This window comes from Rattus norvegicus, chromosome 1 (assembly GCF_036323735.1).
Source record: "Rattus norvegicus strain BN/NHsdMcwi chromosome 1, GRCr8, whole genome shotgun sequence".
In the NCBI taxonomy this organism is placed as follows: Eukaryota; Metazoa; Chordata; class Mammalia; order Rodentia; family Muridae; genus Rattus; species Rattus norvegicus.
In genome coordinates this window covers 17,622,162-17,647,210 of record NC_086019.1, presented here as the reverse complement: position 1 = coordinate 17,647,210, position 25,049 = coordinate 17,622,162, and the positions used below count along the sequence as shown (strand labels likewise).

At 39.4% G+C, this 25,049-nt stretch overlaps 1 protein-coding gene across 12 annotated transcripts in view; it reads right to left on the bottom strand.

Annotated features, from left to right (window-relative positions):
* Ahi1 (Abelson helper integration site 1) overlaps positions 1–25,049 on the bottom strand; it is a 130,917-nt gene that overhangs the window by 64,565 nt on the left and 41,303 nt on the right. For 8 of the 12 annotated variants that reach the window (XM_063263018.1, XM_063263007.1, XM_063263027.1 and 5 more), the window contains 3 exons: positions 23,453–23,652; positions 17,622–17,648; positions 7,633–7,753 (listed from right to left, as the gene is read on the bottom strand). In XM_063263018.1, coding sequence (XP_063119088.1) covers positions 7,633–7,753; positions 17,622–17,648; positions 23,453–23,652 — 348 coding nt within the window. Of the gene's footprint in view, positions 1–7,632; positions 7,754–13,552; positions 17,649–23,452; positions 23,653–25,049 lie in introns of those variants that run through there. The other 4 variants (XM_063263023.1, XM_063263025.1, XR_010052942.1 and 1 more) reach the window with 3 other exon arrangements.

The window sequence follows — 25,049 nt, the reverse complement described above, 5'->3', positions numbered from 1 at the left end:
AAGTGATTCTTGGTCTCTGTGAGATTAGAGGGGTGACAGAATGTAAACTATTGAATTCATTTAATTAGATTAGGAAGGATTACCAGCTGTCTAACAATACACATATTCATTCCAAATTCATTTTTATAACTTGAAAAATACTGCTAGTTACTTATGAGCTACTCCTGTTGCATTAATGCTAGAAATGAAAATGGTTGCTCAGCCATTTCCTGTTGGCTTCGCACTGCATGCTACCACAGTGATGGAGAATCATCACGGAGCAGCAAGGAAACCAGGCTTGCTAGCCTCCCCTTCCTGTATGAACACCTTCACAGGCTGTCCTGCTCCTCAGATTTAAAGCTCTTCTCTTTTAATATGCACTAACTTAAAAAAAAAACCTCACCTCAGAAATCACTGAATATTTAAATATTTCTTGTCTTTTTCTAACAACAACAAAACTTGTTGATTCTCTGAAGGTAAGCTCTAAAATCTAATAAATTTAAGGTATGGGGAATCAAACCCAGGGCCTCAAGATGCCAGCCATGCATGGTCAGCTACCAAGTCACCCCAGATTTTTACATTTTTTCTTAATAGTTGCAACATTTATTATTATTTACCCTTTTGTTGATCCTGTGTGAATTTCTTATCATGCACCAGAATCCTACTCATCTCCCTGTCCATTGATATCTGCCCTCCACCCTTGCAACTCAGCCCCCCAATGTCGGTGTGTCCCACAGTCTACCCTTTTGTCCACACATCTTTCCTTGCAGATGTTTATTGCAGTGAGTCACTGGTCTGTTCCAGGCCTCTGCCTTGTGCTGCACTATCAATCCTGGATCCTCACCAGGCTCTCTACTCTGATATCTCTGCCCTGTGTCGTGGAGATGCTGCCGCAGGACCAGTTCCTTCATGCAGAGCAGTTCACAGATGGGGCAGATAACGGTGTGGGCCAACTCAAAGCCCTGAATCTGGGCTTGGGTGGTAGTTAGGCTGGTCAGCTCGCCAGCTCTCCCACACCCACACAACCGGAGCCAGCTCTCCAGCACTGCCTGGACTATCTTACCCAAGGCCAAAGCTGGCAAATGGGCAGGGCCAGCTTTCCTGCTCTCCTACCCTCAGGCTGGCTCAACTGCACTCACACCACCAGGTCAGTTCCACTGTGCTGCCCAGGCCAGTGCAGGGCAAGCTCTCCTGAGTGCTGCAACCAGGAAGGGTAGGGATAGCGGGGTGCGCATCTCTCCTTTGCCCACACCACCACACGGCAGGCTAGGCAGCTTTACATTTTAATCTCAACAATCAGCACCAGCATACTGCAAGCTGTTTAGAAGAAGGTAAAAATAGTTTAGCGACTTGCTGAGCAATAAAGGCAGAATTAGAAAAGTGATATTAATTCCTAATCTGAAATTGACTCTTCTACATATTACTGCCTCTATTAGCCAACAAATGTAATAAAATATTTAATAATAACAAAATGCCCTTCTCCCGTTTTGATGCTACATGTTATAGAAGGGCACTTCCTTAAGAGGCTACAGAGTTGGGCTATGAGAAGCACCTTGCATTCTTCATGCTTCTTGAGTTGATGTTTCTGAAGACAGCAAACCCAAGAGATGCTAGCACAGTGTTTTACTGGGTGGTTGTTTCGTCATCTGTGGGGCAAAGAGTGATCCTGCCAACTCACGTACTCTTAACACACATTTTGACGTGCTATCTTGGTTTTTAAGTACGTTATGATCTTAACACCACCTTCCAAAGATGACCTCGAGTTGGCACTTAGAAAGCTCAAGTCTCAACAGCCAAGTGCGCTCTAGTGGATACTCCTTCCACTGGAGACACTGGAGTGAGCTCTAGTGGATATTCCTTCCACTGGAGACACTGGAGTGAGCTCTAGTGGATATTCCTTCCACTGGAGACACTGGTTTGGAGACTTTCTCAGTGGCTCCTCCTCACAGTGCCGTCCGTGTGCTTCTCAACCCTGTGTGTTCACTGTTTGTCCTTCACTCTCTCTCCTACCATCACCACTTAACAGTTTATTGAGCCAGGACTTAAAGAAGATTCCCTCCATTACTTTGGCCACAATGATTTAAAAATGAGGATGGGGAAATCTTGAATAACTTATGCTATTTAATCTAAGTATTTTTATGACCCTAACAATACTCTGAAGGGAGAAATGTAGGCACATCTAGCTGGAGAGAGGAAGCCAACTATCCAGGCAAATACCTACCAGGGGAAATTAGGGATCAGATCAAAGACACCAACGACCAAGACTTCGCCACCATGATGTATGTGTTGAACTCAGAAAAGTGTTTTTTTTTTTAATAAGTCTTTCTTTAAAAAACCATACATGAAAAGCATTTGATTCTTTTAACACACTAAAGTGCAATTAAAGATATCTGCTTACAGAAAAATCAGTTAATTCTGGAGATTATCTTTTAATCTATGACAATTAACTAATTTTTTCATTTATCTCACCACTGAATTGAAATTTTGGAATTTTGAAAAGTCTGAAATCAGAATTCAATAGATGCTCTTTTTCAATTAACAGTTTAAAGCTTGTTAGGTAACACTAGCAAGGCAGTGCCAACTCCGATGGGCTGAGGGAATTCTTTGAAGCTTCAGTTACTTTCTTTACAATGGAAACCCCCTTTTAAACATCAGCTGTGTTTATTGAGTCATTCTGTTTCCTAATTTTTGCCAAAATGTATTTTTCTTTTGAAACGCAAGAATCATCATGTTTCCAGCTTAGATGTAATACAAACTCAAGTTCATAATTAAAAAGATATGAAGATTAAATGAATAATGTTACTTTATTTTGCTTGAGCTATCTATTTAATCTGAATTACATTTAATTTAGAGAAATATGAAAACATACACAATACATGAAACATTCTCCTTGAACAATAACTTGTAAAGATGACATGAACATGGCCTGGTCAGCAATAAACATTTTGATATTTTTGCCCCATCTATTCACAATAGTGCGTAGATTATTAAATAATCTATTATTAAATAATCCACTTCAGGGTCTAACTATGTGGTCCAGCCTGGTCTTGAAGTTGTGGGCTGGGGCATTCTGCCTGCCTCTGCCTTTGCAGTGAGTGGACTGCAGGGATGGACCACCATGTCTGGTGTCACACTTTAAATTCAGCTCTATAGCAAAGACCTACCGAGGTGGCTGAGTCGGACCTAGACTCAGACCAAATAGTGTTGAATAAAATTTCTCTCATGGGAGCCTGCTGATTTCACTAGAGATCAAATACCATATCACACTAGAATGTGGGCTTAAAAAACATAATAAATGACAAGCGCAAATCTAATAAAACCGAAGAAAGTATGAGTTCACTGACAGTCAAGAATTAAGATGGCTTGCTTGACACCTCAGTTCCAGAAGCCACACTTTCCCAAATGACAGTTCCCTGTTCACATCACTATTTAGGGAAACCTAACAAAGTAGAGGAACTGTAAACCACTGGCAGAGAAGTAGCTCTCCTTGCAGCCTCTCTGAGACCCTGGACAAGCCGTGCCCTTCTTAAGGACTTGCATCTGAATGGTGAGCATGAAGCACGAGTCTGCTGCAGGCCTCCCGGCCAGTGCCTTGGCCTCTTAGACTGACTGCTAGTTCACTGAGTGACGGAGGGTTAGGCTCTCGGAAGATTTAAATGATTTTATTCAGGATGACTCACGTGTGACGGCTATAGAATTGTTGTGAGCAAATGAAGACACATATGAAACACCTACATGCGTGTGCGAACATGGACTGGTATCACTTGGTAGTTATTCACTGCACTGAGGAACTGGGTCACCTCTGATTTTCCAGCTGAGGTCTGTGACTCACTGGGTCACTGCGGTGTCTGCTGTTAGGTCCCCTTTCCATCTCTAACTCTGCTCATGTGTCCCCTCCATCTTTAGTCAAACTGGCCGAAGGTCGTCAATCTTCATGACTTTCTCAAACGACCAACCCTGCTCCATCGATTCCTGATGTCGTCGTTTGGCTGTTGTGTCTATTTTACTGATCTCATCCCTAAGTTTCATTATTTCTTGTCATCTACTCCTTTCGGGCATTTTTTTTCTTCTTTTTGTTCTAGAGCTTTCGGGAGTGCTGGTAACTTACTAATATGAAATCTCTCCAATTTTTAAAGGCAATTTTGAGATATAGTATAGCTTGTTCAATGTATCAGAAAGCATTTATATGAGCTGTAACCGGTAATTTTACCTCAAATGTTAGAACTCCATTTTTAAAAATTCCTTAATATAGTTTTAATTAAAAAAAGGCCAGCTTATTTATTTTTTCATTCTTGGGGACTTGGAGTAACACCTCAGTAAATAATACCTAAGCAAAGTATTTCCCGGAGCACTTTCCCCCTTCAGCTTGTCTCTCACACAGATATCAGCAATACTTTTTAAAGACATATTTCATCTCATAAGACATGTTATACTTTTCATACTCATACCTTGGGTAATTCTACTCTATACAGAAAATTAAAAGTAAATTCCTAGGCTGAGTACAATGAGACAGACCACAGCATCTGAGAGGTGGGTGGATGCTGGGACTGAGAGGGGATGCTGGGCAGAGAGAGCAGCACGGAAGCTGGGGTCTACCTTAGTACAGTCTGAGGAGTCTCTTAACCACTCTCTGCGACTGCTCTCCGGTGACGGCCTTTTAATCTGCACACTCAGAACTCAGCGCACTGACTTGATTTGCTGCAGTACCAACTGCCTCCTATGCCAAGCTTATGCTCCTTGAAGGAGGGCTGTATTCCTCCTACATGTCTGTGAGAGGTCACAGCAGACAAATCACTTACAGCAACTTTACAGTAATTAAAGAAGCGTCTTCCAAACTTTGAGGATTATAAACCACTTAAGGAAGAAATGTTGATTTTTCTAGTAGCCCCAGTTTCCTAGAACTTGCTTTGACTAAACTCACTTCAGAGTTAAGCTCTGAGCACGTAAACACTCCTACATCTAGTCTACAATGGAAGTCTCTGCAGGACTCCAAGTGGGCCTATCCACTCTAGCTCCGGACAAATACCTTTTCCCGATACTAAATACTACAGGGCCTGCAAAGTTTATGTGGGTTTTCAGTTAAGACTTCCTGTACATGTGTGTAATGTATATGTATGTATGTATAGAAACATACATAAGACTTGCTTCTTTTCAAAGCATGTTTGAATGTTTATCTATATATGGGAATATGCACTTCTGAGTCCACAGACCTGTGGGGTCTAGAACAGGGTCTGGATGGCTGGGAGCTGCAGTTCCTGGGGCTGTAAGCTGCCTCTCCTGGGCATTGGAAACTGAACTCAGGTTCTTCGCAAGAGCTGTATTCACTCTCAAGTACGAAGACATCTTTCTGACCTCCAGGATTTCTATTTGTAGGCATTTTGTGTACGTTGTTTGTTTTGGTGTTCTTATATTTCATATCCTAACAGATCTGTATAATTAAGAACACTTACTTATCCATACTTTAAGCTTACCTGAACATAAGACAAATATTATAATTTTTCTAAAATATTTTAACTAATATTTTAAGAATGGTATATGATGTATTTTGGTCCTATTCACCAAAACTCCTCATCCATCTCTTCCTAGATATACCCTAGAATTATAGAATTTTCATATAGAAACCAAATGCCTCAATCATCTGCAGGTCTGAACAAAACTAAAGAGTGAAGAAATTGCTAAAGAGTCTACAGTCATCTGTGAATAGGGCTACATTTGAGCAGCAGTTCTCCTGGCTGTGAATGAGGATTTCTTCCACAAACACTACTTCTTAAATAAAAAATAGTGGTCAGTTTACAACTGATCACATTTTTATTTTGTCACACACACACACACACACACACACACACACACACACACACACACACACAGAGATTTTTTTTTTTTCGGAGCTGGGGACCGAACCCAGGACCTTGCCTAGCAAGTGCTCTACCACTGAGCCAAATCCCCAACCCCATACATATTTAATATATATATATATGTGAAAGACCTGCCCTAAAATGAAGTCAGGCACATTACTGACCAGCGTAGAATCAGGGGTGGCCATGTTGCCGTATCATAGTGTTCTACAGTATCTATGTTAGTGGCTGACAGACATTACTTCTCAGATTGATTTAAGATAACAGAATAATGCAACTAGACACTCAGCTTCTATGCCTTTGAGACAACTGAAAAGTTTCTTCCCAGAAAATCGGCAGAAAAATGGTAAGGCGGGCTGGACACGCATGGTCCCTCCCTTTCTAGTCACTGAAGGTGACCTCTGGAGTCCAGCCAAGCATGTCCGTGGGGCAGAGAGAATGGTCTTCTGGGTAAACATGACACACATTCCATAAGCAACAGTGACTGATATTGGTATAAATTCTGCTGCACATCTGCGATGTTAGAAACGTGAAGCCTTTAAGATGCGGGACAACTTAGTTATTGCCCTGATTTGAAATTACAACTACAAGTATTTTCAAACCTTGCACACACGCATGCTTATAATGTAAATGTTAAATTGATCCCAGACCTTACTCTTACAAAATATTTTCATGTCACCTCAACCTAAGAGCTATGTCAGCAAATACCATTTCCATTTCTAAGTAACAATTAACAAAGGTATAACCAGGAGTGTATATAAGACTTCTCAACACAGGCATCTCCTTACTAAGGTGTGCAATTTATACAGAGGTTAACTTAACCTCTATAATGATCAATCCCCAATCCTTTCACTGCAGAAAAGTGACACGGTCCACACAGTTCAAAGTAAACTGTGTTGATCTCTTCAAGCTGAAACTCTTTGTAATAGTCTCTTCACAGATAAGTATTTTGTGATTTTTCGGTTCTTGATTGAAAAATTTGGTAGTGTGTAGACTACTGTAAGAGGTAGGGAATGGACTATAAAGATGATCATTTCTCATAGATATTTTAACCTTAATATCCTTTGGAAACCTTGTTCAAGCACATTTAAACTATTAATCTAAAATTTGCAACTGTAAAATTCATTTCAGTTCAATGATTAGTGTAGTTTTTTTCTTTTCTTAAAGATTTATTTATTTATTATATATGAGTATAATGTCACTGTCCTCAGATACACCAGAAGAGGGCATCAGATCTCATTACAGATAGTTGTAAGCTACCATCTGGTTGCTGGGAATCGAACTCAGGACCTCTGGAAGAGCAGTCAGTGCTCTTAACCGTTGAGCCATTTCTCCAGCCCTTAATGTAGATTTTTAAAGTAAACTTTTTGTATTTTCTCTTAACTTGCTACAAGGCTGGGATATCATGTCAGGTTGTACCCTTTTTACCCACCAAAACCATAATGTTTTGGCTTTATATAAAATCTAAAAACAGTTAAAAATAAAATTACCCGTACTGTACATTAGGTCTTCTGATTTTCAAGTTTTAAATGATCTCTTTCACAGAATATATGTTCAGAGTAATTAACGTTAAAGTTACCAAATCTGAACTTCCTTATTATTTCTACAAAGGAATAATGTTTGAAATGCAAATGCACAAACTATACAATAAACAAACAAGAATAAAGTGAGGAGAGAAAGAGGAGAGGCTAGGACAGACATCAGACCAGCACTGTGTTATTTCTGCATAGAAAGAAGTACATTCATAGGATTAGCACTGAATGTTTAAAAGAACGTTCAGCACAGGAAGGCTGCTCACCCGTCTGAGGGACTCCAAACTGATGTATGATCTGATCGGTGGTCAGCACGAATGACTGTTTCACCCTTGGCTTCTTTGCAGGGCCTGGTGGTGGTGAAGTGATTGAGAGATTTTTGTTGACCTGCAATAGAAAAGACAAATCAGAAAGTACCTCAGATTTCCCAAGTCACTGACACAAGAACTGGATGAGAACTATTTGCGACAATTCAAACCAGGACAAGGGGAATGACTGTGATTCAGGAGGTTAGTTTTTACGTTTTTTTTTTTTTTTTTTTTTTAAGGATACAATGGCTATCAAAGTAATTTACCTTTCTAAACTACTTAATTTTGGAATTAATACTATGTAATGATTTTAAAAACAGAGGTCTTAAGATTCAAAGAAATGTAAATAAATAAGTGACTCCTTGATTGCTTTCTCTTAAGAAAGTCAAATGTCTCCTACCCACACTTCCCTTGTGTCTTAGTAAGACAGCAGCAAAGTCAGGTTAGAGATGGAAAGCACCTGTGCCACTCATGTGTCTACGTATGATGATGATAATGTGACACAGGACAATCTCACTTGCTATGACGAAGTTTCCATGGCATAGAAATCTTTTTTTTAAACACTACTTAAAATGATAAACATAAGCAAAATTTCTATAAGTAAATCTAATATTCTGTAACGTGTAACACGTATCATGAGTGATTTGAGTAAATCTAATATTCTGTAACATGTAAAACGTACCATGAGTGATTTGAGTAAATCTAATATTCTGTAACATGTAACATGAGTGATCTGAGTAAATCTAATATTCTGTAACATGTAACACGTACCATGAGTGATTTGAGCATAACAGTCCCAAGAAGGGAAATGTGTAGTAAGTATTTTCATTAGAAATAGTTCAATAAAACAATTAAAAAGTTTATTAGTAAATTTATCTTAGAAATTAGAATTTCAGGAAAATTCTAGTCTATGTGAAGAATAATTCAGAATAATTATGAACAATTCATTCAGTCCTTTTCCTTTTTTAAGAATTATAAAATATGACCTTTTTTATTCTTACAAATTGAGATAGCCTGATTTAAAAACTTCACTGCAAATAGTCCTTCATTAACAAAATGAAAGGACAACATATTATATTAAGAATATTAGCATATGAAGATGTCATTCTTCTTATTTTACTTCCATTCTTTCATTTGCTTTGCTCTAAATAATCTGAATCACACAGCTCTTCACTAGGAGTTCGACTACACTAATGTGTAAGCCTTATGAGCTCTAAAGGCTAGTGTGCCATGCTCTTTACCTGTCCCAATAGTTACATAGTTATAAATGTTCCTGTTTTTCAGATGTTGACTATGTACCTTAGATTCGCTCCTTTTCTTGGACCAAAGAGTTTTAGCAGATTTGGAGAAAGGTAATTAAGGCCATACAGTAATACGGTTCTAAATGACCAATTATTACCCTATCTCATAAAACATAAAAAACATACCTTTTCGTGGGTATAATTATGGGAATCAAATCTGAACTTTACACATGCTCGGCAAGCGCTTACCCTACAGCTAGATGCCCAGCCAAAAAATTCTTCAAAATAATTAGAAGGAGTTAAAACCACATCAGTGTTAACTTATTACCAAACCTGAAAAATTCTCAGGATCTATTATTAAGCTCTGGCCAAAATTAATATACTATAACTATATGTTACTAAAATAACAAAGAAAACCGTTGAGTTTCATTATTCATCTATAAATGGGGATCTCAATAAAATTCCTGTCTATGCTTTATCAAGAATGTGCCCATAAGGATGACAGGATGTTATAATGTTCTATTTACATGTTAACTAACTTCTGTTTGCAAGAGCAGACTATAAAGTGTGATGCCAATGTGGTATTAGGTAATATCAGCATTACCTATCAGGAAGGCAGGCAAACCTCATGTAGATGGTGCAGCAAGCAGCACTCTGCTTTTAGCAGAGATTTTAATACAAAGACACACTTATTACTTGGCTGTTTGCCCTCTTGTTAGAGCCTTTGTCAGTTTTGCTTCTGTATTCTTGAAAATTATTTTCGAACCTGTTAAACGATGTATTTAAAGTGAGGAGTAAATGAGGAGCTGTCTACTAGGGATGTGATTACATGATCCTATGCCTTATCTGTGCCATGTTATGGATATATCCATCTTCACATCTTCCTCTTTAAAGCCTTGTCTATGCTAAGGCAGAAGCAAACAGCAGACAGTCACAATAGGGTGCTTAAATGCCTCTGCTCCAACAGAAGACTCAACACTCTTCTCGAAAACTGTTACTGCTGTGTGTAGGGAGGAGAATAAGAACTCCATGTTTTCCTAGTGACTCTTATGACTCTGACCTTCCCTGACATCTTTTCTGGATACTATTCAAATGTCAATGAAGTCAGGAGCAGCAATATGGGTAACAAACCTTCTACAATGTGACATAACCATCAATTATTATCAGTGGGGATTGGAAATTAGAAGTCAAAAGACTTTCAAATGATCGAATATATATTTAGAATTTCATTTAGAGGAAGAAAAATAGTAATAACCATTAAATAGAGTGGAGCAATGTGTGTTTTTGAAATATATGCTGTGGAAAAGGATTGCCTAATAACTTTACAACAACAGAACAGTTGGCTAAGACAGTCTGCCCCATACCAATCTACCCTCTTTTCACAACACGGTTTTTCTGCTTGCTTCATGCAAAAACCACAGTTTGCTAAGGTCAGTTTAATACTTCCATACTGGAGAAACCTAAAAGCACAGAAATTTGAATGAAATTTATAATAAGGAAAAAGAAAGAAATGACCAAGAGCTCCTGCTAAGTTAGCTCTAAAGCTGGGTTCCTGTTCTCTTGGCCGTAGGCAGCACCGTGCATCCGTGCAAGCACTAATTTCCCAGGACTGGGTTAATTTTCTTGTGAAAACTCTTACTACCCCGAACATAAAACTGAATGAGAAAGATTAAACAAGCTAATAATTAATTTCTCTTCTAGTAATTAAAATGAAAAGCCTCTGGGAGAGAGATCACACTCCCCTTCACTCATATTCACAAGTCTAATCTCGGCAGCTGATCTTAGATCAGACGGCATGGTCACCAGAGCTACAAAGTTAGGACCTTTCAACTCTTGGTGATTCCCTTAAAAGTTCAAATTCCTGGCTTTCGCACACAGCTGTCATTTTTCCACATCAGGCCACTCAGTCTAAGAACGCCCATGTTGCTCTGGCTTGCAGGAGCATGCAATGTGTGAAATGAGTAGTTTATGGTATTGGATCTAAGGACTCAGATGTTTTCTCTGTAAGCCAGGACAGAGAGGCAAGAGAGAGCAGTACTAACTTAGTGAAAAGTCTTATAATAGGAAAGTGTCTGGAATCTGTCTTCTGGACCCTGTCAAACCATTCGATGCATTATTAAATCAAGAATTCAAATGCGAAGCGGTCATGAAGGAGCTATTGAAAAATAGTATTTAATGAGGAATGTTTGCACCTATAACAGATACTAAGGATCTGTGGGTCATAGATTCTGATGCGGTTTTCCTACATGAAGTTCAGGACTAAAATGGCTTAAAGCAGCACTACAGAATCTGCTGCCAGGCATACCTCCAGGGCCCCTGGCCTTCTCCAAACCTTGTCTCCTGTCTCTCTTGGCAGTCTGTCCTCCTGCACAGGGGAGCTTTTCTCTTGGCCTGAACCCCTTACCCCTAAACCTCTGGACATCCTCTGCCTGCTTCTCGGTCAGCGCCTCTAGAGGTGGCTCTGCTTGAGCGAACACTTCAGGTTCCCAGAGGAGTCAGGAAGGCTAAGTTCTTTGAAAACAACACAGATGCAGCCCCTCAGCTCTGAAGGCTCTGCTGAGCGAGCGAGCTAGCGGATCAGAGCATTGCTCCAGCCCTGCTACCCACTCTCCACCAAGTCTCTCTCTCCTGCACGTCCCTGCGCCTGCCCATTCTTCAGTGTTTTTCACTAGCTTCGTCATCGTCGTAGTCGGTCTGCATCCTTTCACCTCACCTCCCAGGGTGCTCTGGGCAGGACCATTTAGGCCACCCCCTCCCTTGTGCTCTAAGGTCCTGCTTCTTAAATCTACAAGCCTCTGCCTCCTGTCATGAAGCACAGTGACTCAGCCTTTCGGAAGCACAGGCGCTCTCTCTTGGTGAACTAGGCCAGAATGCTCGACTCACCCCAAACTCTCCTGACCTGTACATGGGGACCACCAACTGCCACAGCAGGTCCTCCACTGCCAGCCTTCCACATTTCTTCATACCAATAAGGATTAATTGGTTCTTATCTGGTTCCCAAAAGTCAGGAAATTATATTTTTAAATTTTTAAAATTATTTTTAAAAACCTTTGCAAATAACTGAAATCAATTTTTGAAATACTATTCTGCTCAAATCAATCTTGTCATCCTAATGATGAACATATACACACATTATTTTTAAATGTTTTTAGATAGGTTCTGATTAGAGTTCAGGCCTTGAAGTTCTTATGCAGGTGAAACTGGCTTTAAACTCCTGATCCTTATGCCTCTACATCTTGAATGTATTATCCAGCTCAGCATATATATGTGAATATATATGTGTACATTACATACATACATATGCATATATAATAATATTCTAAAAGGTTGTATTCACTGAACATTCTTTTAAAAGTGTTTTGGTAAATAATACATTTCAAATAGTTCTGACTAAGATATACATCACTACTTTCAGAATGCTGTGTGTATGTCTGTGTCTGTGTGTGTCTGTGTGTGTGTTTGTGTGCGTGCAAGCGTGCACATGCACGTGTGTCTGTATGTACACATTCATGTGGGCGAGTATACATGCATGTGCAACAGTTCATGCATATGACGGAGACCAAAGGCAGACACGAGGTATCTGCCTCAGTTGATCTCCTCAGGAGTTTTGAGGTAGGACTCCTTCCTGAAGCAGTGAGTTCCAGCTTCCCTGCCTGTCTCTGCCTCACACAGGCCTAGCATTTTATAAGTGCTGTGCATTGCAACTCATCAGCCTTTTGTGGCAGGCATTTTACTGACCGAGTCTCCTCTCTAGCATTTTTAATTTTTTTCATATTGTATTAGCCACAATCTACAGTCACATCATTCTTGACATGTCTGATCTCATCACATATTAAAGAGAAAAATTAAATTAAACTCACTGTATTTTAATTTTTATTAATACAAGCTAAGAGTTGATACTATTTTTGAAAAGATGATGTTTCCTGGCTTCAAGAAGCTCACACAGGAATGTGAAGAGGCAGATATACAAGAAGTAGAAGTGAAAACAATATTAAAAAAGCCTCAATAGTCATGTTGCTATGATTTATAGGTTAGAGAAGGAAGAGGAGAGAGGTGAGAAGATTCTTCTGAAGTAGCTGATGATCTAATGTTAGAAGCAGACAGGCAGGATTAATGACATGTGAAGATAGGTAAGCCAGCTCTGAGTATGTCTGACAAGATGGGCAGACAGTTTTTTTTACTAGGATCACAGAGAATACTGAATGGAAACGGATCTAGGCAAAAGCACTTTTGATACACTTCAACCCTACACAAGGGAAAGCACAGTCTGTATATTACAAATTTGTATGAAGAAATTCTTGTACTATCCTAATTTAAGAGAGCCTAAACCACTCTACCACACGGAAAGCAGTCAGCTGGGAGCCCTTTCACCCACACCATCAGCTCTGACCTGTGCAGCCCTAGATTAGGAAGGGTCCAGCTCCCTTCTGTAAAGGTCAGTTCTTCTTCTGTGAGAACTTATCTTACATCTCCTCCCACTCTACGTGAACTTCATTTCAGTAATTACCACTCCCATGGCACACTGCCAACGGCGAGATAACCATGAGAACTCAGAACAGCGAACACAGACGCTCCAATGTCCACCATACGCTCCCATCACATTAGTCCCCAGTATGATGCTCACTGTAAAGACTTACCAGGTCCACTCTCAGCTCACTCCCAAGAGTTTTGTGCCATTATCTTGCCCAAAATAAAGGTCAACTCCATTCTCTCTTTACCAATTCTCTGCACAGCATGCGCCAGTCAACCACTCCTCTTTTCATGCTCTTCTGTACAGTCCCCTTGCCGAGCCTTCTCAGGGGCCGCCTCAGCCACGCTGTCTCCACCGGAGCCTTCATCCGGTTCTATAGCTCTTTTAAAAGCACTTTGGCCCTGAACAAAAGGCTCACACAACCATCATTTACTTTAGCCTCCTTGTGCTCCCTCCAGCCCAGAATCCTTCATCCCATGAGAAAGCAGGAGCAGTAGCTGCATAGCTGCTGAAAGCCCAAACCCTGAAGAGCTCGTTTCTTTAACCACACTGGATAAATCCAAAGGCCCGTTTCAGAAATGTATGCAAAGTCAACAAACACTGTATTCAATCTGCTTACTATTCGCAGCTCCATGCTGTCCGTATGGGGTTACCTAGCATTTCTTCTAGGACCAGTGGACCTGTCTGCTGATCATTGTGTTTGTAAGACCTTACTCTGCTAAAAGTCAAGTCTCCTTTTCAACCTGGATTGTTCCTCTAAGACAACAGACTGACTCGCTCTTGTGCTGACAAAATTCTTTAAAAAGCATGCACAATCTACTCTGTGACACCTTTCTAGTCCTGTCCTAAAACCTCACTTGCCTTTGGCCATCACTACCCAGTTAATCAAAGTAACTTTTCTGATCCTTGATCAGCCTTATTCCTAGTTTAGCGCTCTGGGTCTTTATGAAATGTTTCTCTCTAGGAAATCTCCCATGATCCTCCTCTACACAACAGCCTTTCCCACTCTATCATTCTCCACCCTCAAAGTTTATTTTATTCTCTATCTGCTATTATCTGAAATTCCTTCATCCAGTGTGTCTTCCCATATAACATGCTTCTGTGAATGTTCTATCCCAAGCATATTGAAAAATATTCGTAGTCACTAAAATAACTGTATAAGATAATCTGGGGCTGGGGATTTAGCTCAGCGGTAGAGCGCTTGCCTAGCGAGCGCAAGGCCCTGGGTTCAGTCCCCAGCTCTGAAAAAAAGAAAAAAGAAAAAAAAAAAAAAAAAAAAGATAATCTGAGCCTTCAAAAATGTAATCGTCAGGTTGAGAGTTTGAAAAGAAAGAGACTCCTATTTTTGTCAAGCACGTGCCAAAACCTTACTATTCAGGATGTGGCATGTGAGAGGCTGGCTGCACAGTGTACTTGGCTGTTTGGGTCAGTGGCAGTGACAAAGTGAACAAGGGACCAGCCCAACCACTGAGCAGCTGGATGCAACTGACCTCTCAGACCAAGTTATATTTTAAAAATTAACTCAAAAATAACCACATAGCTAAAATCACCGAAACTATAAAAAAATTCAAGAAGAAAACAAAGGAATAAATATATAAGACTTAGGGCTAGATAATGCTACTTTGTATATGCTACAAAAAAGATGGATAAAACAAAGAAGATAAACTAAACCACAAAAAGTTACAACTGTTTTTCTTTCAAAAGACATCATCAAGAGAGTGGAGAGAGCATACAAGAGGCATAAAACCTTTGTAGAGATTGCATATGAAAGACAGCAGCACACTATGTATGTGCACATGTACATATGTCTGTGTATGCAGAATCACTAAAAGTGAATAATAAAGAGATGAAAATTAAATGGCAAATAATTTCAACAAGTATTTCCTCAGAGCAGACAGAAAACCACATGCTGAAAATGCTCAACCTGGTTGGCTGTGAGGAAATGGCAAATCAAAAGCAACAGTACCATGCCTCATTGGCTAGAGTGAGAGAAACTTTAAAAGATGCAAAGAATCCAAGTCTTGGTGAAGACAAGCAGAGACTAGAACCCTCACATCTTTTTTGTCGGGTTCTAAAATGGTTTATCCATTTTGGATATGAGTTTGAGAATTCCTCAAAATGTTAAAAATAGTTATCATGTGATCCAAAAACTTTCCCATCCACACACAAATCCCAGAGAAATAAAAACACAGGCTGTACAATACTGTTTGCTCCAACACATGGCCATAACAGTGCTGGCCTGAAGTTAAGAGGTAGAAACAACCCCGACGCTGGTGAGCTGATGAACGTTTGACAAAGGATGCACAGTATCCATGGGGATCGTGGGAAGACAGAGAGACAGTCCTGACAGGCCACACACTAAGGTGGGCGTGCTGCTTATGCCTCCGATCCAAGCCCACGGGACACAGGGCTATGAGGATCACAATGAGTTTGAGGTAAACCCCTGAGGTAAACTCAGGGGATGCGAGGGCATCCTGGATTACATAGTAGAATTCTGTAAAATGAAAATGCCAATTCCTAAATCCAAAGACAGCATATTATATGACTCTATTTAAATAAAGTTTCCACATGCAAAAAAATCTAGGGCAACACATGAACAGTTACCTGAGTCTGTATGGACACATGCTATGTTCATAAATTAGCAAGGGCTGTTAATAGACACTGCGTTTCTATGTGGAGAACTTGCATAATGCTGAATATAGTTAAAAAGTGAACTATGCACTTAATTTTGAGATTTATTATTATACATGCTTTTGTCTTATTGTGTACGATGTATGTAGGCGTGCATGTGGAGGTCAGGGCCAACCTGCTGGAGTTGGTTCTTTACATGTGCTCTGTGGACCACACTCAGGCTTCTGTGGCAGAGCCTGCACTCACAGAGCTGCCTTGTTTACTGCATCTCACAATGCTGTGTGGTTTGCTATCCCTGGGAGACAACTCGGACGCTGAAGGAAAGTGGAGGAGGAGTGCCTCTGAAGGGGAGGGAAGGTTGATGTGGTGAGGGGCTGGGAGGAGCGGACGGAGGGGGAAGTGCCATTTGGATGCTTTGTATGAAAGAATAAATAAAAAAGGGCATTATGGTGTATGAATTACATCTCGATGAAAAGCTATTTAAAATAGTATAAAAAGGCATTAATAATGTTAATCTTTCCTAATTTTAATTTTCAAACATGTAATTATAGTTTCGAGGAGGGTTCATTCTGCATGTGTTAAATGCTAGGGACACAACAATGAAAGATGCTACCTATTACCCTCGGGGAGTCTTCGGGTTAACAGGGCGTTCTCCCTAATGACTAGTTAAATATGTACAGAGTACATCCTCCCTAATGACTAGTTAAATATGTACAGAGAAGCTGACTCGACTGACATTTCAACAGTATTAGTAGAGAAGGATACAGCTCCCATCTGGGACAGGGAGAAGCAGAGGGGAAGAGTTGGGGAAGGAGAGGTCGGCGCTAGTCAGAAAGCTGCCACCAGTTTTCTACATATTACACACTTAAGGGGATTTGGTAATCTTGGAGCTTAATCACTACAACACTCACTGCTATCAGGAATAAGCTTCCTGAACATCTGCAGCCAAGTCAGAACACAGCCTGTTCTCTTTCCCCTCCCCATCTTCCTTCCCTTGGTCTATAATCGATATCCGGTTGACTGATAATTAGGTAAAGTGTGATGGGTCCTGACTGATACTAAGTAGCTCAGTGCTGGGGTCAGCCTGGTACTCTCTGGCATGGTCTGTCTCACGCCACGGTTCTGCACACAGCTGCAGATGCCTACCTTCTTCCTCTGTAGTACGCTGTATGAAGATGTCTTCCAACTATCCTAATTCTTCTGATGTCTCATCTTTTACTATGGGACATATAGTTCTAGTTACTAAATGGTAAGATGTCAGAAGAGGAGGGAAGATGTAAGGCACTGCACTGTGACTCCTTAACTGCTTAAAGGTCACATGTAAACAGGGTGCTTGTAAAAGGAGGATGCCTTCTGGGTGCTGGACCCAGTAACTAGGATGGTGAATCTTCAAACCTCTGCATCTACTTGACAAATACTCTCCTTAATCAATTCTGGGGGGCTAGTGTCATAATTCTGGTAAAATGGAAGCTCAATAAGAAAAGTACGCATCAGACAACTTTTACAGGAGCTGTCACCTCGATAATAGTGCAATCCAATTTGTTCATATATCACAATGGAAACTTAGTTTTAAAGTTGTCTTCCTGGTAATAACAGCTACTTACTTTTGCAGCACAGGATCGTATCACCTCCTAAAAGAAATACAGTACAATAAACAAGTGTTCATAATTTTGTTTAAATAAAGTATTGCTCTTTCTAAAACATTCAGATGTCAATCTTCTAATGATGTAAACAAGCATTTGAGAGTTTCCTTGTCTCCCTGTATTGTCAGTCTACATTGTTTCTGTTGAGCTGCAAATAGGATAAATTCAAGAGACTTAATTCCTTTTACTGGTAAGATCAACTTGCCAATGCCAAAACTTCCGCGGTTCCAGTTTTGGTTGTCTCGGGGAGATTTGTCTCCTCAATAAGCTTGGCATAAATATCAAAATTCTGTCCTACAACAGAAATAGGTCTGAGAAGATAAACTCTCAATTGGCTAAAGTACAAAGTTACTACTATGACTGACATCAATGCATATAATTTCCACATTAGCAATTCTTAATCTAATAAAAATCTCATAAATACCATAGATAAGTAGAAACAGATTGCTTATAAATCATGGGAAAGGCCACAATGATCACTTTTGAAAGGAAAAGTAGTAGAAATCAATAAATGATGGACAAGTTGAAAATTTGCTACTATAAAAACAACAAAAATATTCAACTCCAATTAAAATTAACCAGTATTTATCATCAGCCTGGTATACCAAAAAACCAACAACCAACATCAAGTCTAGAACAAACAAATGAACAAGCAAACAAGGATAAAAGAAGAGCACTAAGTTTTCTTGTAAAAATGTAAAAGCAGGCACTGTTTAAATGGCGACAGTAATTCAGTTTCTAAAGGAGAACTGGGAATCCTGCTCGCTGGGCTGAATCTCAGGTCCAACCTTGCAGTCTGTCGGACTGTACCTCTTGTCTATAGCTTCAGGTTCCTCTCTCGAAAGCAAGGTGCTAATCCTCACTACCCTAAAGTATTACTGGAGGATTAACTATAACAAAGCAGGAAGAACACTTACAGAATTGCCAGAAATACATTATGATGAGAAGTGATGAAACATATTGCTTATCATTAATCTCTACAAGATGAATTGCTTCTGCAAAGGAAAATCACCTTTTCTGAAAATGGACATAAATAATTCTTAAGGTCATTCTATTCTTGCTTCTATGGTTCTAGCTGGCAAACTCCCTGTGACGACTAAGCTGGGCTCAGGCTAATGGGGGCAGTCTTGAGTGGTCCAGCCACTGAAGAGATAGGGTCTCCTGTCATCAGAAGACAGTCTCTCATAGATTTGGTTTTATAGATAAACTACTTGTTGGACTGGCCACTCCTGACAGGTACCCAAGATTCTAAGCAACTGTGATCGTAGTCATGAGGGCAAATCTCTCAATCTAAAAAGCGAGGAGTAGGATTAACTGTGGGACCAGTAGTCAGGTCTGCAGACCATGGAACAATGGTTTATATTATGGCTGGATGACAAGGCTCTAAGGACCAGATTATCGCTTACATTTACGTCCTTTCCTAATAAATAAACACCCACGAAGCACCTGATGAGATTAACCGTGTAATTTAAATGTACACCGACCATACCTTAAGCCCGAGTTCTATTAGAAAATATTCGTAATTTAGTAACAAAAGGCTATGCTGAATATTTTTTAGCTTCTATATATAACTAGAGGACCTCATAAAGAGACTAGGTTTCTAAAATATAATTACAAGAAACAAGGGAAAAGGCACTGTGACAAAGGTGGGATAAAAATATTTTGTTCCTGTATTACTTTATACCAGACTGATAGAAAATGGACCATACATAACATGAAGAAAATTTAGTAAAATCTCTTCACACAGGAAGAACAATGTGTTTCTTGTTTTGTTTTTAAGCCATAGACACTGGTCAAAGATTTATTTCCAAAGATAACTGCTATATCAATCCAAGGCATATATATTCTCTAATTTAAAATGAAAACGTGTTAAAAGCTGAATAATTAAGGAAATATAAATTAATTCATAAAAGTTACTAATTTATCTCTCCTGTCTTTGATTTAATTTCTCAAAAATATCTTTTGACATTATTTTCTTTTACATTTAATTTTGTTTTATTTTCATTTATCTGAAGACATAAAATAATATCAAAACCATGTTATGAAAGCTTGGAGTTTTGAGCTGTCAACTGCTGCCTGAGGAGTGAGTGGAGGCAGGGGTCAGTGCCCAGGGCATAGTAATTCTTGTGTCTATAAAAACGTGGTCATACAAATACTGGACCAGGAGTCCTTCATCTCCTACTGGACATGCATTTTTTTCTCTAATTTTTAAAAAGCAACATATCTATTACAATTCCTCTAAAATGTGGAACACATCTGATTGCTTATATTAAAAACACTAAAATGTATAAGAAATAAAACACTGAAACAAATATAAAGTCATACAGTCTTCATTTTAACTGAGTAACACTGAAAAAGCAAAATACACAAATCTCTACTTTGCAACTAAATCTAAACCTGTGAATAGTGTGCTTCATACCCTAGCACACCTTCTGAGGCAGAAAAAGGGGCAGAACAAGCACATGCAGGAACAAGGCTGCAGGGTCAGTCCTGGCAGTCCAGGTTTGTGTCAGGGAGGAGCGGGGAGGAGCGGGAGCACTGCCAGACTGATGGGAACAGCAACAACCTATGAACAAGGCTGTGGTGCTCCACTCCTCAAGAAGCCCCAGGCAAAGGCTAGCTAAACGGCTAGGGTCAAAGGAGATAGATATTTTTAAGAGTGGTTAAGCTTCTTAGCCCGCACTCTCTTTCTGAGGAGAGAGAGAGCCTCCTGATCTACACTGAAGGCAAAGCACATCAACAAAGCGCCCCCTTCACTGTTCCCAGTGATACCTAGCTTCTTTGGCAATCAGTGGTAAGGAAGGAATCCTAAGTTATAAGCTCATTTCTTTTACCCATTTTTTGAGGTTTTATTATTTTTTTTAATGTTAACTGTTTTTCTTTTTCACAAGTTAATGAGACCATTTTATTAATACATCTTGTGCTGACATTTTTGCATGTTGGTGTTTGCGGCATATGTATAGATACACATATATACATTCATGTTTATTAGACAGAAATTTAAAATTTATTAATATTATGGGGGAAGAATTACTAATTTTAGTTGAGCAAGTCTTTTATTCACTTACATAGGAGAAATATTTGGCAGCACATAGTCCTAGGTTTGGGGTGTGTGTGGGGTAGTGTGGACTGAACTCTGGGCTGTGGGCACAGTAGACAAGTGATCTTTCCGTGACCTTTGTGCCCATCTCCATAGTTATTAAGCTCACACTTAACTTCTAGTTAGTGAGATTTTATTTGCACACATGGCCTAACACGTACATTTTTCAGCTACTTTATATTTATGTTTCCTAATATTATGGTTCTTATTGTCCCTTCTAAAATATCTAGTCTTGTGAACTTGCATTACATTACCTATGATTTCAGTTTTATGACATATTTAAATATCTGGTAAGACAAGACTGTCCTCATCCTCATCTCTTATTTTCCTGGCCCACCTGCAGAAGGCTAAGGGTAGCTGAAATATTTCTTGGCAGATAGCTACCATTCATATCTCAGACACCCGATGAGACATTTCATCTAGAATGGCATCCCTATGAGATCCTTATGAATCTCTAAAATTCAGTACGGTGAGCGATATCAGGGTCCTCACTTTCAGACATGTGGAAAATGAGGCCTCGGGAGTCACAAGGCAGGCAGAGCTTGGAGCCCGTGTGCTGATGACTAAGGCCTTGTCCCTAGAGCTACTTACAATGCACTCTTACTTCACAAGCATCCTTAGGCATGCTGACGGACTAGTTCTCCATCTTACCTTATTAATCGGGGAGTTGAGTATCAACTGTCCATATTACTATTTGCAATGTAGAGTTTTAAAGTTTATCTATTTTTTTATTTTTACCTTAGCCAGGAAGTCTTTCTTTTTAAATCAAATTCTCAGATTACTCATTGATAAAAATTATGTTATTCTATTTTATAAAATAATCTAAATTGTTTCTGATATGCTTTGCCTGTATTGTTCTTTTCTTATTAATGTACACAATCATGTGTGTGGGTGTGAGTGTGTGTGCACGCCTGTGTGTGAGTGCATGTATGTGTGAGTGCAAGAGTATGTGTGTGTGTGAGAGAGAGAGTGTGTGTGTGTGGTCTATGCACATCTGCAGGCAGATGTGTGCACCTGTGTGTACACTTGGAGTTCGGAGGTCAATGGCAGACATCTGCCTCCATGGCTCTCCATCTTATTTTCTAAGACAGGGTCTTCGCTGAACCTGGAGCTCACTGATTGGCGAGGCTAGGTGGTCAGCAATCTCTAGGGATCCTCTGCTCTCTACTTACTCAGTGCTGGGATGATAGACACATATGGTCATGCCAGCTTTACTGTGGGTGTTTAAGAACTAAGCTTACGTCCTCATGACTGTGCGGGAAGCACTTTAGCCACTGAGTCCTGTAATTCACAACATCTACTTAATAGCATTCTTACTTTAAATAAGATTATCAGTTCTCTGCGAATACCAATCAATTTGAATGTTCTGACTTTGGTTTGCCCAGCAGGTTTGGTGCAGCTCTGTATTTAATACCAGCAGAGGTTAAGTAGATAGACATGAACTGAGGAGGTTTTTGAGGAAATAGAATATGGTGTTCAAAGGGATAAAATAGAAATCAGAAAAGGGGAGTTAGGTGGGGTGGAGATGGGAGGGCAAGTTGGAGCAGGCAATATGAGGAGGGATAACTAATGCCTTTTAAAGAGCCATAAGTAAGCCTACTTACGTAGGTATGTAGAAACTTTCTAAGATATGTACATATGTATCAATGGACTTTAAATGAGGTTTCCATAAAAGGTGGGGAACGATACCCCAACAGACATCATTATCTTCCGAATAAAACTTCCAGTACCAAGAGTGAATTAGTTTTTGGGTCATGACCCAGACATTTCTAAGGGAACGCCATTCTTATTATGTAGCTTTACCGAGCTGTAGTGGAATTGGGTGTCCCTCTGTCCAGTTTTTATTGACTCTCAGGGCAATTATCCAGACCCACTCAACACTGTTGACATCCTTCTTTTTCCATTAAAAAGATGATCAGAACTGCCTTCAAGAAGTTGATGGTATGGATGAGGAAACAAAATGCCTATGTGTGACATTTCATGTGCGAGTGACTAGCTGCTCTAAACAGCACTCTTACCAGTGTGTGACGCTTTATGTGCTAGGGACTGAGCCAGGCTAGCTGTCCTAACAGAGTGTGCTGACTGGCACCTGGACACTTGCCAGAAATGAACACTCACAGATATATGGAGTCAAAATCTGTAGGGACAGAGCCTGGTAGTCAGTGACATGAGAAAGTCAGCTAGGTGACTCTGATGTGCACAAAGCTCAAGAAACACTCAAAGTCAGCTTTTAGAAAGACTTAGAAGACTTCAAATGCATGGGCAGTAATAAATCCTGTTTGAACACTACCTGATCTTCCAGCATTCTCTGGAAATGCTGGCAGTGAGAAACAGACTCTAGGTGAGAATTTACTACAGCTGCAGAAGCTTGCCTTTGATGATCCTAGTGTCACCTGCGGACAGTCTGCCCACGATGACGATTCATGTGACAATTGCTAGTCAGGATCACTTGGCTCAGAACACTATTATTTGGTCTTGAGTTGGTCTTTAAAGTGTAAGTCCTGACACCATGGTAAGTTAGTCAAAATCTATGCTGTGACTATTGCGGCTTCAAAACTAGTACTTGGAAAGAACTATAAAAGTAAATCTCACTGTAAGAAATTAAGTAACTTCCTTATGCTAATCTTTATTGAATGATAATGGTTTTAAATTTTCAACTATCAAAAAATTTAAATAAGTAGAAAAAACATACTGTGACAGTTTCGAGTCTCTGTTTCACAAGCTGAATCTTTCTTGATGAATTATTTTCAGTGTTGACAAATTCATCGATCTGGAAAGAGCCCTGCTGGGGCAGTTTAGGGCAGGTGCATAGAGCATCCTCACTCTGATGGATCCCAGGTAACGGGACTGTCCCACTGTAGCGCTTCAACATTTCAGCCTCCTGCTGGGCCACTAAAAAGAAAAAAGAATCTAAAGGTAGTTCAGATAATCACAGCAAAAATATAATCAAATACTAAAGCCATGGGATGAAAACAACAAGCAGCCAGAAGCTCGACAGTACCTTTTCATTGCTAAGTAACAAGAAGGCAACATGACTGGCAAGATGAAAAATTAGTGGCATGAAACCACGGAAAATTGATAATTCTACAACAGGTTATTCTATAATTGAGCTTTGAAGGCAATGCAAATTGAGATGTAAACCTAATACATATTTATACACATACACATAATACTTCTAATGCCTAGTAATGACACAACAAAGGACAAAAATAATCACTCACAACCCATGTACTAAGTCTGTCTTTATATTTCTATCTCTTTAAATATTATACACATAGCTATTTAGTGCAAACCACTAAAAGTATAATTTAAAAATTTCTCAATTTAAAAACAAATTAAATACAAATTTTTATAACTACCATGTTTTATAATATCTAAGAATCAATCTTAAAACACTTTTCTCTGTCACTAGATATGTACAATGCTTTGGCTTTCTGTGTTGTAGATGTTGTATGAAAAAGCACTTTCGCAGTCAGCTTTGTTTCTTATCATGATTTTGTTTTGGATTAAATACCTAGACAGACACACAGGCTTAAATGGTGTTGATTTTGATAATGGTAGCGACCGGTGTCAACCAGTGTCAACCAGTGTCGACCAGTGGTGACCAGTGCTGAGAACAGCATCTTCTCTGTCCTTTACTAGTCATAAGATGCTTGAATACATTCTCTCACTTGATTGGATAAAGGAATCTGAAAAAACTGACCCAAAGGAGAAAAATACATAACATTATTTAAAAATGATTCCCTGGGCTTTCTGAAAATGACACAAACAGAAGAACATTAAATCAATGGACAAGCCATCATATTCTGTCTACTCCTACAAACAGAAAAATGAGGTGAGGTGAGGTATGTGTGTATTTCAGAAAAACACACTTGCTATATTTCACAGACTTTCCGTTATATGGTTATGTGAGTCAGAAAAAGGTCAAAAATTACCAATATTTTTACGACAAAACCGGATTGATCTTTATTTAAACAAATGAAGCCCTACAATGATATAAATTAAAAAGCAAATGACAGGCAATGAGTTTTCATATTTCTGGATAAAAATATAATAAAAGGAACCAGATTTACTTTCTTGGTCAAAAATAATGAACAAATAATGAACCAAATACAGAAAAGGGGAAAAAAGGAACCGATTTCTTTGCAAGATATTTTCTATGACATGCTAAGCCATGAGAGAAAAACGAGGCATCTAGGGAATGAAACTTAAGGTGACAGTGGCTCTAAAGTACTAGCTCTATATCTCTGTAAAAATACCTGAAGGAAATAATAAAACACCAGCAGAAA